The following is a 15,677-nucleotide window of genomic DNA, read 5'->3' on the forward strand; positions in this document are numbered from 1 at the left end:
GTCAACATATCTGTATTCCCTCCTTAATCTACTATAATTATTGATCCATGTTCATTTGCGTAACCATAGAATCTCTCTCCTGCTAGGTTATCCTGTTGTCTGTTTCTCTTTATCCAATATAGTGCAGTTCTTATTCTCCCTATATTTAGCGTCTGTTACTAATTTAATCTTTTAGACTAATAGTCAATTTATGTTAATCTTCTTTCTTTTTTCCCTGCACTTTTTTATTTTTCTTCCGATGCTTAAAATAGAAGTGGAGCAAAAAGGTAAATAACGTATACAGTCCAAACCCCAGCTCCTTGTTATGTGCCTTATGGATGTTAACCTCTTCCCTTCCCCTCCCCACAACACTCTTATATTATGATAATCAGCAGGATCTCATAAGTACACCTCATAAAGAAGTCGACTGTTTGCAATAAAGTGACTTGGCTGCTTAAAGTAGGTGGCGGGGTATAGTGTCTGAAGTACTTGGGCTGGAGGGAAGACTCCCTTGCTTTTTTCTCTCCCTTTCTCTTTGTCTTTCTTTTCCTCTCTTTCTCTCACCCTTGGGTAAATTCTTGTTAATCAAGTGTCATCTTGCCTGGCTTCCAGAACCCTCTCCATAGCATGCCATGGTTACAGGGTTTCCTGGTCTGTTTCATTCATTGCTTTGGTTGTGTTTTGTTTTCTCTGCTCCTAATTGCTTTCTCTATATACCTGATGATTTGTTTTGTTCCTTTATTTTTAATCGAGGCACCTCCTTTTTCAGCCTCACCACTTCTTAAAGTTCTAAACAAGCTGATGCGATTTTTTTTGGACTGAAATGACCTAGCACACTGCTGCACACCAGTTAAAAGCTCTGGAGCGTTAATGTGTACTCACTAAAAGTCTGAAACGAAAATGGAAGAGTAGCTCTACATTTTCAGCTGTCTGTGTATGCCATTGAGCCTTGGTCTGTACTAGTGAAAACAGTTCCCATCCACTTTCCATACTGGTACAGCAAGAACATGGTAACTTTAAGAAAAGTGGATGATAAAGGGTGTTAATTGCATTAATTATAACATAAGGTATAATCTAGTGCCAATTAAATTGATTTTTTTTTTCTTCCTGACACAGTCATTATGATTTACCTACCTTTTTGGGTTTTTTTTGGTTTGTTTTTTTTTTTTAATTTTTATTATGAGCCGGTCTTAATTTGACGTAATTCTTGTCTTACTTCTCTCTGTGACTGTTAGTTTTTGTTTGCCCGGGGACGTTGAAAGCAATTGTGGACTCACCGTATTTATATGAAGCTGAACAAAAAGCAGGTGCTTGGTGCAAAGATCCTCTCCAGGCTGCAGACAAAATATACTTCATGCCATGGACTCCGTATCGCACGGATACTTTGATAGAATATGCTTCTTTAGAGGACTTCCAGAACGGACGCCAGCAGACGACGTACAAACTCCCAAACCGAGTGGATGGTACTGGATTTGTAGTGTATGACGGCGCTGTCTTTTTCAACAAGGAAAGAACTCGCAACATAGTAAAATTTGACTTGAGGACTAGAATTAAGAGTGGAGAGGCCATAATCAATTATGCTAATTACCATGACACCTCTCCCTACCGATGGGGAGGAAAGACTGATATTGACTTGGCAGTTGATGAAAACGGCTTGTGGGTAATTTATGCTACGGAACAAAACAACGGGATGATCGTAATTAGCCAGCTGAACCCCTACACCCTGCGCTTCGAAGCCACCTGGGAAACGACCTACGACAAGCGGGCAGCATCCAACGCTTTCATGATCTGTGGTGTCCTGTACGTGGTGCGGTCGGTGTATCAGGACAACGAGAGTGAGACCGGCAGGAACGCCATCGATTACATCTACAACACCAGGTTAAGCAGAGGCGAGCACGTGGACATTCCTTTTCCCAACCAGTACCAGTACATCGCCGCAGTGGATTACAACCCCAGAGACAACCAGCTGTATGTGTGGAATAACAACTTCATTCTGCGATACTCCTTGGAGTTTGGCCCGCCTGATCCTGCCCAAGGTAAGAATTTCTTTTTTTTCTCATTTTTCATCTCTTTGTGTTTCCATTCAGAGAAATAAGTTACAATATTTTTGCTCTTAGAGTTAGCTCATGACAGAAAGGCGAGGAAGGATTTTTTGGCTGCATTGTGCGAAGCTGAGCAGCATTACAGCGGTGCAAGACAAATTTGCAGAACCTGTGAAGAGAAATAGAATTACTTTATTTGGTTTACAGGCTCGTACTGTTCTTTTTTTATTTTTCTTTTTTTTTTCTTTTTTTTCTCTCTTCCTTTTTTAAAATGCAAGTGTGTAGCTTTTCTGCGGTTGAGAACGAGTTGGGGAATTCTTTACTTTATACCATCAGTCAGTTTGACTCCAATAGCTACACGGAGCTGGAGTTGCTTCGTGCTGAGCCAGAAGCCTGTTCCCATCCGCTCGGTGTTACCTGCCTTCTGGATTGATCGCAGCACACACGCAGACCTTTTAACTTCTTGGCGCCAGCAGTGGAGAGCAATGTGTGCTGGGAGGTCCCAGAGGAGACATATGGGGTTAATGTGCAATACCAAGCATAAGTATTTTTCTGCAGCCTTATTTTCACAGTTTCTAATGGCGGGTTAGACAAGATTGTCTGACATCTTTTTAGTGGATTTCTCAGTAAGCTCCTTACAATTGCATTCCAGCTTGTTAGAAGTTAGTACTACTTCTTGAAATGAAAGATACTAACTGTCAAAAGGGAAAAGAAAAATGGAGGTCTCTAGGTGTCAGAAATCCCTAAAAATGGCATGAACAGGCACAGCCACATATTAACATCTGCAGAGGAGAGTAAATACTAGGAGAAATGCGCTGTGGCAGAAGATGAATGCAGCAAAAGCTGCTTTAGCAATGAAGGTAATACTTCACTTCTCTCATCTAACTGCTATGCATGTTTAGCAGCCGTTTTTTCTACTCAAGAAAGTAGTAATAATGGCTTCTCCACATGAAAAGTTGCTGTACTGCTTCAGCAAAGCTGATTCATGCACCGCAGTGCAAACTGCATTATGCACACAGTTATAACAACACCCATATAGCTTTTCCAGGTACAAAACTGCATATGAGGCAGCAGAACAGGGTGGTTAGTGATTTCCAAAGCCATGGGTGATCTGTCCAGTTTCCACAGACCTCCCTGGCAATACCTGGCCAGGCTCAGGCAGGTTACAGGTGTTTGGGGAACTGGCCAGCTTTGCTCTCTGTACATTGACCAAGTCCATTCCTCAGGGAGGCTTTGGGGCTGCTCTTAGCAGAGAGATAAACCACCTGTGTAATTAAAAAAAAAATAAAGCTTTCATTTTCATACATTCTCATGCATTCCACTTTTCATTCAGTTCAACTGAGACAAAGATGCATTTTAAATTCTCCAAAGCTTTAAGAGTAAAAGGACAAAATGGAGGTGTAGGCAGCTGCTGTGAATGTGAAAAAAGCTAATCTTTAAGTCACTGCATAAAAGAAAAAGTGTAAAGAAAAAGCAGGGGCAGAAAAGGCTTTGTGGAATCCTTTCTTCACTTTAGTAAACCTCCAAATGTCTCCAGGATGACATTTCATAATGTTTTTATTATGAGAGAGTCTTCAAGATCTTAAGTTATGGAGTATGTGCTGGCCACATCCCATATGCTCTCAAAACCAGATTTGGGCATCTACCAGCACCCTTTTCACTTCCTGAGTTCCTTGCTGGCATGCGAGGAAGAAGCAGAAATAGTTCATTCCAACAAGACCTAGGCGAGAATGGGTCCAGGGCACACTGCAGGGTACTTGCCTCTCCTCTGAGCTATTTGCCCATTCACCCATGAAGACAGAAAAGGAATATTTGAGTAAGTTATGAGTTGGGTTTTAAATGCATCAGTAAATATGTTTTGATTCTGGTCTTTATAAAATATAGAAACAAACAAAGACACTCATTTTATTTGAGCATATGATGCATATAGTCACAGTATTTTTCTTTAGATAAAGCCAATACCCAATATTTTAATTTTGTATGGGTATGTACATTGCAGATCTAAGAATATGTTTCAGGTCATTTCCTCTTTTGGCTAAGCCAATTGCCTGTAGTTAGAAACTACTAAATGAAAGGAAAAAATATCTAACATAATTGTCCTTGAGATGTACTGCTATAAGAGCAAGGAGAAATTCTTTATGGTATCTACTTCTATATTTATTTTTATTATATTTCCAGTTCCTCTTTGTTTCAGCATTGTTTCTGTGTAAATTGCAGCTCAGTCCCTCGACTATTATATAAAGGATCTACACATGTAATACACATTTGGATTTTTTTATCTCATATGGAATTTTAAGCACGCTTGATGAACAGCATTTTCATGTTTCTTTTATTTTAATTTGGTTTGGGTCTTTTGTGGTCAACTCAGATTTCTTAATCATCTACTCAACAACGTAAGAGTTACAATAAAATTCTGTAAGTCACCTAACACAAGAACTTTCTTTTAGTGTCCTTTGCAACAGTACTGTAATATCAAGTATTTAATGGTGTCACAAGGTCAGTATCTCAAAATTGGAAGTCATGGCCCTTTCTTTTCAAATGGTTAACTTGGGACTATTGTGGAAAACTCAGTAATCTGTGGTTCCTCCATTGCCAAGTGAGAAATAATGATAGATAACACACACACTGATTTTAGTTTGTTCCCTATATATCTGTCTTGGCTATTAGTTTTTGTCTACACCACAATGTCCAGCTCCCAAGAGCTTCAAAAACACCAGTCTTTCTTCCTAAATGAAAGATGAATTTGTCATACTTGAGTTGCACTTTGCCTTCAAATTTGCTCCCGGAGCTAAAACTTGGGCTCATCCATGTCCTGAAACTCATGGCTTTGTTTTCTCTATTGTCTCCATCATTTTTAAATCTCCATGTTGACACCTCTGAAATACTGCAATTAACCTAATGTTGACCTTGCTCTTGCTGCAAATCTACACCACTTTCTCTTCTTGAGACTTTCCCAGTATCCTTATTTTCTTAGTCTTCAGGAGAAACTCTTCAGATTTCTAAAACTGTAGTTGCTGGAGGTAGACTACTGCTTTAGTACTCAGACAGTGGGGTCTGCTGCCCTTATCACTCCTCCCTTAACCCTATTATTTTTATGTTATTTTCTTTCTTCTTCTCTCGGAAATTATAGTACACAGATGCATCATAGAATGATGGAAGGATCATTAAGTCCAACCATAAAGCTCACCCTGCTGAGTCCGCCACTGAACCATGTCCCTAAGCTCCAAGTCTGCACATCTGATGCTGAGCAAATGCCCCAGCTGCATTTGCAAGGGGTCCTTCTGTTTCTGCAGTGCTGGTGTCTGCCAAGATGGTGCATTTGCAAGGTGTCTGCCAAGACAATGCTACGTGTAAAACATTCAGCGTGCAGCTGTGCGTCTCTGGTGTAGATGTAGAAATGGTTTTCAGAGCTACAGCTGTCAAGTACCACTCAGATGTTGCAGAAGAGCATGTTTTCTAAGATTAAGGACAAAAAATGTTTAAAAATCAAAACCCTAATTTTAAAATTAAATCAAATATATCAGGCCTTGCAAAAAGACGCTGAAAATTTTGAGACAAACCAGAGTTTCTATATCCTTGGTAAATTTAGTGGATACATCCAGTTACATTCTTTCTACAGGAGGTACCAAGGGTCCAAATGAATCCTTGGTGAAACAGGAATTTTTAAAGGAATTCTAAGTTAAAAAACTAGGAAGAATGAGGGAATTTTCCCTCTAAAAAGTGAGTATGAGCATTACATTGTAAGGTTTCCTTGGTAACAAAAAGAAGATAAATCCTTTTGTTTTGTGTTAGTGCATTAGGGAGAGATTTCATCTACACTCATCCCAATTTGTGCTAACTGTTCAAACTGTAGTTGTCTCCCCTTTTGTGCCATGATACCCATCATTAAGTATTATTGGATCACTGCAGGAAGAGATGGATGTTGTGAGTATGGACAGAACAGAAACTCAGAGGCTAGCATCACTGAGGGCTTGAGGTAATAGGAAACTAGTACAACACCAAGAATCTACAAGAAAGTCATGCAGCAAATTAAGAAAATTGGGTCTGTACTAGCAAATCAAATCTGATAGACTATAGATGAATGAAAAAGTGGTTGTACAAGTAAAGACAAAATAATGAGGACCAGATAACATATTTCTTAACCACAGGTATTTTGCTAATTTTTTTTTGTCATGTTTGTTATCATTTTCTAGGTGTAAATTTATAAATGCATAAACATTTCTCTTTCAATTGAATGGGATTTGGCAGGGTCAATAGAGTACTGACTAACATAATAGCTGGAGTCACCTATACGTAATTAGGTGACTCTTAGTACCTTCCCTGATATTAACTGAAACACAAAAACAGGTACAGAGAAGTAATAAGCAGAAGGCAGGAAAATTGTGATTTACACAGGTTTATGATCGTTGTTACTTTTACAAAGCAGCTCCATGTATGACACCTTTTGAGAATAAAGGTGGGCACATAGATTTTTATGTGTCCAAATAAATTGAAATACCTGGCCTATAAAAATACACATTTAACTTAAAAAGTCCATGCAGCTGATTTCTCAAATGATCTGGATGCCAGAGGGGGGAATGAAACCATTTTCAAAAGTGGCACATCATTTGGGCATTACAATTAACACAATTGTAAATCTAAGGTTAGAATTTTGTTTTGGGAGGGGATATATTTGATTTGGCTTGATTTAGATTTTTTTTGCCCGCCTAGAATAGAAACCTGTTGGCAAGGAATACTAGATAGCTTGTGTGCTTTCTCTAAATCTGTTCTTCACTGATAGTTGGGGAAAGAAAGTTACTATTCCCCTGCTGTCCTACAGCAGTTGTGTTAAGTTTTTTATAGACATCACACTGCTAAACAGGTGTTAAGTTTTACTCCAGTGGTGTCTTCATTTTTAGTAACAGATAGGATACATAACTGTTTAAATCAACTGTTAGGAACTGCATGAAACAAATGTAAATTAATTACGCCTCAATTTGAGTCTTTGGATTTACTTCTTATTGCTCTTTTCTCTTATTTTCTTAATTTTAATGTCTTCAGCTGATAATAAGAAGAACCTATTCTTGATAAAAAAATAAGGCAGAAAATTCGGTTTTCTCCTCAGCATAACAAGGCTAGTGAAAAAGTCAGAATAGAATCTCACATTGTAAAATGGCTTTTTTGGAGTTGGATAAAAACTACATAGCTTCACCCCTGCTGCTTAGAACAATAGGTTAATAACCTTGACATGGAATTTGTTCTTCTTCTCTGTTGCAGCCTATTAATCATCACTGCCATTATCTTGTATTGGCAAAGTGCTCTGCAAGGCAGAGCCTGCAGATGCCACCACCCTCAGCTCTTGGAACAGGACACATCAGGTGGTGGCAGCTGTCATGTGTCTTCGTGCAGCTCAGGAGAATGGCTGAGCAGATTAAGTTCCACAGGTCATAAAAGACAAAATGGCCTGCCTTCTAAAAGCTAGATATATTCCTTGAAGTGATGTGTTCACTTGTTTCTTAATTTTCAACCATCTTGTTTCCCAGACTTCCTGCACTGTCTGAAGTTTCCTGGTGTATTCTTAAATATGATGACCTCTTTTTTAAAATTTGATTGAAGAGATAAGCTCTTAAAAGTTATCTGCAATGTTTTTCTTTTTTTTTTTTGTGGGAGGTGGTTTAAAGTCTTTCTCTTACAATGTGAGATTACTTCTATATATATATTTCTATGTAGTACTACCGTGCTATGCAGGTTATTTTTTAATCATACTTTGAAATTTATTTTAATGGATATCATGAAAATTGTACTAATTAAAGTTGTGTAGTGACAGCAGAATTATTTTAGCTCAGGGTGCAACACCAAATATGTTCTGAAAATTGTTACCTCACCACTGAACTTCAAAGTGTTTTATGAATTCTGACACTGATATTTTGCTTCTGAGACAAAACTGTCCTAAACATTGCAGGGTTTGAGTAGTAATTGCAATAATGCTAATAGCCATTTTGATGTTTAAATATGTATTAATTAGCAGAGTGTATTAGGAGATGGATCGTAATAATTGGTTGTCCCCTGCATCATCCTCCATCCCCACGAGCTCCCTGTTCCCAGGACCTGATTCAGCAGGCCTTGCCTGACACTTGTGCAAGTGATTGCAAATGCTTTTGACAAATGTTAATTGGGAAGCACTAGAAAGCTGGATGCATTGTAATCAAAAGCAAATTAGAGCAGTTTCACAAGATGTCAGGCAAGCTCTTGCAGACCAGATCTGAGGGTTTCAATAGTCACTGGCTACACCACAAGTTCAGCACAGTTCCACAGGCTGTGTTCAAGCAGCCAAGAATGAGGCTGAAGAGAAGACAGTCCCTGCAGAAGTTTGTGAGCAGGACAGGGATGATAGGCACATTTTTGCCTTCACTCTTGAAAAAACAGATCATGATGATCAAAAGTGCACCCTAAATTCATGTGCAAATAAAAAAACAAATTAATATTCTAAACCTCTAATATAAGTGAAACATAACTGAAAAAGGGTTTTGAGAAAATTGTAATTTGCCAAATGGCTGAAATTTAATATTATGCAAAACATTAATTTACAAAACAACTGCTGAATAAAGTGAGACCTCATTTTGGTTTTATTTTATTTATGATTTAATTTAGAGAAGCTGCATTGTCCAGTAAGTTAAGAGTGCAACAGCCTAGCAGAACAAGAAAAAAAGAGAAAGAAAAAAGCCAAAAATATTTTTTGTGAGTTTATTTGTTCTCAGCTCAAGCCTCTATATTTTTCTGTGCCTGTAAAGCATTTTGAACACGAATGAATATTTGGAAATAATGATAACTGTGGCAGTTGCTTTCCTCACTTGCATTGTTTCTCAATATACACGTGAAGGTGTTGCACAGCCATTCCAGCCTCCACTAGCATTAATTTATATTATCTCTCCAAGGCCTAAGAACCCTGGCATGGCTTGGGCTGTACCTCAGCAGCTCCAGCCATGGGTTCCTGCCATGGGTCAGTGGCAGGAGCAGCTGCACGTCCTGAGCAGAAGGGATTTGGCCTAGGTCTGTCCTGGTGTTTCATAGAAGATGAAAACTTGGTCCTTGCCACTGGCTTGTATGAATTGTGTCTTCCTACCTGCTCTATCAAAAAAGATGTTACAGCCCCAAATGTCCAAAGAGGAGAACACGTGTACCTGCTGGGTGCTGCCTCTGCTTGGAGCTAATCGGGCAAGCAGCTCTCTCAGGCAGCTGGACTGCTGGGTAGGAAGATGTTATCACAATTATTGCCCTGGAAGGTGTGTGCTGGGTGACTTGAAGTTTTGGGGTCTGTTTTTCAAAAATGGTCTCGTTAGTTACAGCCCGTTGCCTTTGTTGTTAAAGCTGGACTACATTGTTCACGGCACACTGATTCAAATGATTCTATCTATTGAGTTGTTCCTGCTGCAAATGTGATTAAGTAATCTTTAATTGCTTTGAGCGTGTTTGTTATGTACTGATAATTCCCTAGTATGCCTTTCAGCTTTCAGAAATGTAACTATCAATTTTTATTACAGAAGAGATTATTTGGAGAATGTGCTGAAACATCATAACAGTATGAGCTGGGAGTAAAAAAAGGAAAAAAAAAAAACAAAAAAAGTCAAAGTTATATCTTAAGCATCCAGAATAGCAATAAGAGTAATATTAAGATAAAGGAAAGGAGACACCAGAGAATCCTTGAAAGCTACATAAATAGCTTTTAAATAACTTTTTTTATATATAATTCTGAAGTAATTTATTTTATTATTACTCTGATTTTTCCCTGTGCAGTGCCTACCACAGCAGTGACAATAACTTCTTCAGCAGAGCTTTACAAAACCACAGTGTCAACCACTAGCACTACATCACAGAGAGGTCCTATAAGCACAACATCAGCTGGAGGAACAAAGGAAGGAAGCAGAGGACCCAAACCACCACCACCACCCATTTCCACAACCAAAATTCCTCCCGTGACAAGTTTTTTCCCTTTGCCAGAGAGATTCTGTGAACCGACTGAGGCCAGGGGGATTAGCTGGCCTCAAACACAAAGAGGAATGATGGTTGAACGCCCTTGCCCCAAAGGAACACGAGGTATTGCCTTTAAAAATATATCTTGATGTCAAGCAGACATTTCAAAAGCAATATGCAGCTCTCTCATGATGAATATTTTTTCATCTCAGGCTGTCTGTCCCATGATTTTTTTGTTACCCAGAGAGTTCAGTATCTACAGACAGTGGTCAAATTATAATCTGCAATCATCATTTGAGCAGAGCCACAGAATTATCTTGCGCTTGCACTTGTGTGAATCCAGGTCAAATTTTAGGGCATTGCTTGAGGACTGTCGTGAAATATGCTTACAGCTGCCTTTCTCATTATGAACTCCCCTCTGGATGAGCTCCAGGAAAAATCAGGGGCTTTTTGTTTGTTTGCAGAAAACGTCTGGTACTTTTCACTGACTTTTTTTTTATTGCTCTTTGTAATCTACATTATTTCCTTACATTTTTGTCAATTATTGTCAAGTACTACCATTAGCAGCATTCAGAATTGAAGGTTGTTTAGGAGCAATGTAGACAATTTCCTGAATGCATGCAGAAAAATGGTTTCCATTTCACTGTAGTTTTCTACATCTGTTGTAGGAACTGCCTCGTATCTCTGCGTGGTCTTAACGGGAATGTGGAACCCCAAAGGCCCTGATCTTAGCAACTGTACCTCACACTGGGTAAATCAGCTGGCTCAGAAGGTTGGTTGAAACATTTTAATCTGGTGTACACTGGTGATTAAGGATTTTAACTGAGCATTAATATTTGAGTTTGTTGAAGCTGTCTTTATTACTCTGTGTTCATTAAAAGTAGGGGTTATGTGTACTCCATGTGCAAAGTACTGGCCAACAGTTAGGTTCTTATTTGTGTCTTAGTATGCCCTCTCTAAATTCTTATGTTGAATTTGTGATTACATGTTCTCATCACTATTTAAAACAAAGTAGCTTTTCTTGTTTTCAAATACCGAAAGCAATATTTGCTTAAAAAATCAAATACTATACAACACACAGAAAAACCTCTGATAAACAGCAAGGTCTTTTTTGTTCACTGAAAATTACACTGTAATAAGTAGATTTTTGTCTGAGTGCATGGATAACAGTATGATTAGACCACAGAACCACTTTCTATGTTTTCCTTCCCTACTGAGATTTACAAAGTTTATGAAAACTGGATAATTTGTTGTCAGTACAAGGCTTCTTGACTTTCAAATGCCTCAAGCACTGGTATGAACAAACAGATTTCTTACTGTCTGATAATGGCAGTAAAATAAAAGTGAGGATGAATAGAAGATCGAGCCCAAAAGTCCCACTCAGATTTCTGGTTTTGATGGCTGTTAAGAACTGCTTTTGTGTGTCATGGATCTAAGAACCTTTAATCTTCTGAGATAAAGAGAACGTTATTGGTCTCAATTAGTTACAGATTTCAGTGTATGTGCAAATGGTTATTTCACCACAACAAAGGTACAGAGAGAATTGGAATTAAGAGCCGCAAGCAGAACAAGGGGCCCTGCTGAGATAATATAAACTGTCATTTCAGATCAGAAGTGGAGAAAATGCTGCTAGTCTGGCCAATGAACTGGCTAAACACACCAAAGGACCTGTCTTTGCTGGTGATGTTAGTTCATCAGTGAGGCTGATGGAACAGCTCGTGGACATTTTGGATGCTCAGCTTCAGGAACTACGGCCCAGTGAAAAAGACTCTGCTGGAAGGAGTTATAACAAGGTACACACCTCCCATCACCTCCTCCTGCTGGGATAACAAATGCTCTTGGGTTTGGTATTCTTTTCCTTTCAGAAATATTAATCTATACTTTGTTCCTGCATGTGTATAGTTCTGGAATAAGCATATGAGAGAAAACAGCAGTAAATACACAGCGGAAAGTTGTAATTACCTTCTTTAGGGAATAAGATATAATTCACAATAGCTGACTGGTCCTAAAATACATAGCTGTGTCCCATATTAAAATCTGGAATGCATTATAACTAGTGTGAGGGAAATGAGTATTAGCTCTCAGAAATTCTGTAACAAATCAGCATGTTTATCCAGTGATCCTTTTAACCCTGAACATGTAATAAAATCAGTGGAATTCTGCATAGGTGCAGGGTTTTATTTTAATCCAACTTCCTGCAGAATAATAGCACTTTCTTAGACTTCTAAAGACACCAACATGACTTATAATTGATCTTTATAAAAAGGCCTTACTGCACATAACTAAAACTTGAATTAATGTTTTCTCTGGAAACATGTTCCAAGAAACATTTCAGAGAAAATGTGTCTTTGTGGTTTAAATACAAATTACAGTGTTATTACCTTTCCTCTTTTTCTCAGAGGAAATGTTATATTTCTCAGCCTCTTCCTTGCATGAGCCTAGTCAGCAAGCCACAAAATTAAATATTTTTGCATCCTCCTTTACAGAGAGAGATATCCATGCACTCCTCTGTTATTTTGGCAATAGTTTTATTTACAGTCCCTAGATGCCCTTAAAATAGTTTTCCCAAAGACAGATCAAGGGCCCACACACAGATTTTTTCCTTTGACCTTTTCACACAAACCCCACCATTTGGGCAGAAGTTATCTAGACACCTGAGTAAAAGTTGCTGTGCTGCTTTTGCTGGGGTAGAGTTAATTTTCTTCACAGTGGTTATTATGGGGCTACGTTTTGGATTTGTGCTCAAATAAATCTTCCATATCCTTGATAAAAAGATACTTTTGTTAATGCTGAGCAGCACTTTCACAGCATTATCTTCTTTTTGTACTGCTGTGCTGTCAAGGAATTTGGGAGTGCATGGGAATTTGGGAGGGGACACAGCTGGGAATTCTGAGCCCAGCTGACCAAAGGGGTATTCCAGACCATGTAACATCATATTCAGCATATAAAGCTGGTGGGAATTAGGAAGAGCTGGGAGACTTCAAAGTTACGGTGTTTGTGTTCCCAAGTAACAATTCCATGTGATGGAGCTTGGCTTTTCTGGGAATGGCTGAACACTTGCCTACCCATGGGAAGCAGTGAATTAATTCCCTAGTTTACTTTATTTTGTTTCACCTACTGAATTGTGTTTATTTCAACTCATGGAGTTTGTCAGTTTTACCCTTGTGATTCTTTCCCCAGTCCTGCTGGTGAGCAAATGAGCAAGTGGCTGTGTGGTCTTTGGTTGCCAGCTAGGCTTAAACCACAGCTGGGAAATCACATTTCCTGTGTGATGTTCTGTGTGATGTAGCCATCATGGACAGAAACTAGATTAATGTCCAGGCTCTCATTCAAAATTAGGATTTGAAACACCAGAGTATTTTTTTTTTCTCTTTCTGAAGTTTTCCAGAATCTTTCTAACTTCTGATTTTCTTTTTCCTTATTAAAAAGCTCCAAAAACGAGAGAAGACGTGCAGGGCTTACCTTAAGGTATATCTCCTGTGCTGTCACCCTGCTTTCTCCCTGCTTCAGCAACCTGCCACGCTTTATCATCTTGCTGCATGATCCTATGTATTTCAGTCTTTGATAAATGTGTATTGTGCCCCATATCAACTTTACAAATGTTGGCTTTGCACAGGTATAACACTCAGAAAAAAAAAATCAAAGTTCATACCTCTTATACCTTAACTTGTTCAAAACTAAAAGAGCAGAAGGGATATTATCTGAATTGGAAGTAACATCTCTCTTGTAATAAAATTTTGGGCAGGGGGAAAAAGCTTGCAACTCAAAGAAATTAGTTCACCTTGGTAGAATTTTATATCAAAGACTGTTTAGAGATAATTTGCTTGTGAGAAAAATATACATTTTATAGCTTGCTTTGTGTGTATTCTTATGCCTAGTAAAATCACTCCTTCTTACAGTTTTGAGAACTGTTACAATTCAGTGACTTGAGGATACAATGCAAAAACAAACATTTCTCTAACTTCACTAGTAAAATGTGTGCCATATATGTCCGATTAACCAGGCTATAGAGAAGGTGTGTAACACATTGCTTCCTGATTTCCAGTTCCTTTCATCAGCTGTAGAATGGCTGCCTGTAGTGGCCAGCTCCTTTGCTGCTGTACAATGCCAGTAACGCCACCTCGCCCCTCTGAAGGGGAAAAAAAAGTCCTAGAACAGACATGTCTGGCAGTGAAAGGTTTTATTGTAGATTTTCTCAAGACTTCTTTTAAAATACTGATTTTTACCTGTATCCTCTGAGATGAAATGTAAGAATTATTTTTGGAAATAATTTTGAAATACTTTATAACATAATAAAAAAATTAATATTCTTACTGAAAAGATATTTCGCTGTGCAGGGCACTTCTGTTTTTTATCCTGAGGCCCTGGAAGTGGATGGGAGATGTCCAGTTATACAGAAATTTGACAAAAAAGACAAAGATCTGGAGAGAAATTAACTTTTCAAGCAATAATAGTTGTAATATGTTTTTATTAGAAACTATATTTTAATAGTAAAGGTTAATCCATCAGATGTGGTTTAGGTAGAGTGGGGTTTTCTGCTTCCTTTTCATTAGTAAACAGGATCGTGAGAAGAGCAGGAACGGGGCTGCTCTGACAGCTGTGTCACAGGGACTGTGGGGTTTTTCCCATCCATTTGCCTCTGTCTGAAAGGAGAAGCACTACAGAAATATTACTGGGCAGGTGATGATTTTCCACAAGTAAAACACAGAGTTAGGCTATCCCATAATAAATGCAAAGTGTATTGTATCAATGAATGCATACCATCAGTGCTATATGGCTATACATGAGAAACCAGAGCAGAACCTTAATTTCCAACTGGTGTCATTTTCTGTAGGTCTCAAATGGGCTTCTCTGCTTAGATAAGACTAATAAACCTCTTGAAATTACAAATCAAAAGCTGACTTACACTATGCAAATGAAGCGAGTTCCCACTTTGTGACAGAGAATTCATTTGTACCTCAGATTAGAGGCTCCAATCTGTATTTCTTAGTGACTAATGAATCTGGCCTCTGCAGACCAATTTCTGTTCCACTCTAGTTAATGGCTGCAGCAGTATCAGTGTGAGCATTTTCACTATTCTCCCATTAGAGAAAGAAAAAAGGCTTTAAAGCCACTTCGAAGTATCTTCCACCTGCCAGGAAGGTCGTGGTGGCTCACAATGCAGACAGAAAGAGAATATTGAAATGGATTAGGCTAATTAATCTTGCTCTGACAAGAGCCTTGACCAAGTTTTCCCATTCGTTTGTTTGCACAATACAGTACACCAGACTGACATCTTTCTGTTTGTATGTGTTCTGTTTCCATTTCCAATGCTTTTAAATTGATCAAACAAATTATATATGTGCTTAATGACACATTAGGAGTAGGTAAATGGGACAGAGTAAACAGGGTGTTAAAGCAGTGGCTGCTGTACTCGATGCATAGCACTCTCAGTGTACAGCAATGTTATGCATTAATGTAAAAGCCTGCCTTCAATTGATTATCTGATTACTCTGATTGGATTATTTTGTAAAATAATGTAATCATGTCACTGAATTATTCTTCTTTATTTATTACTACCTTATATGCAGCTCAGTGAACCTTAAAGCATGATTATAGAGTTGTTATAAGTAAAACTTTTAAAAATAGCAGATTTTATTCAGCTTTACAGTTTTGCCTTCACTGATAACAGGAACGGTCAGTGGACATTTTGTTTGCTCTATTGAT

At 38.4% G+C, this 15,677-nt stretch overlaps 1 protein-coding gene across 26 annotated transcripts in view; it reads left to right on the top strand.

Moving 5' to 3' along the window:
* The window catches only part of ADGRL2 (adhesion G protein-coupled receptor L2), a 386,134-nt gene that overhangs the window by 339,865 nt on the left and 30,592 nt on the right, over positions 1 to 15,677 (top strand). For 17 of the 26 annotated variants that reach the window (XM_085586371.1, XM_085586370.1, XM_085586372.1 and 14 more), the window contains 5 exons: positions 1,215 to 2,015; positions 9,795 to 10,094; positions 10,640 to 10,743; positions 11,579 to 11,764; positions 13,401 to 13,439. In XM_085586371.1, the coding sequence (XP_085442497.1) occupies positions 1,215 to 2,015; positions 9,795 to 10,094; positions 10,640 to 10,743; positions 11,579 to 11,764; positions 13,401 to 13,439 (1,430 nt within the window). The remainder of the gene's footprint in view (positions 1 to 1,214; positions 2,016 to 9,794; positions 10,095 to 10,639; positions 10,744 to 11,578; positions 11,765 to 13,400; positions 13,440 to 15,677) is intronic. The other 9 variants (XM_085586380.1, XM_085586377.1, XM_085586375.1 and 6 more) reach the window with 1 other exon arrangement.

Source organism: Lonchura striata, chromosome 8, assembly GCF_050655825.1.
Source record: "Lonchura striata isolate lonStrDom1 chromosome 8, ASM5065582v1, whole genome shotgun sequence".
In the NCBI taxonomy this organism is placed as follows: Eukaryota; Metazoa; Chordata; class Aves; order Passeriformes; family Estrildidae; genus Lonchura; species Lonchura striata.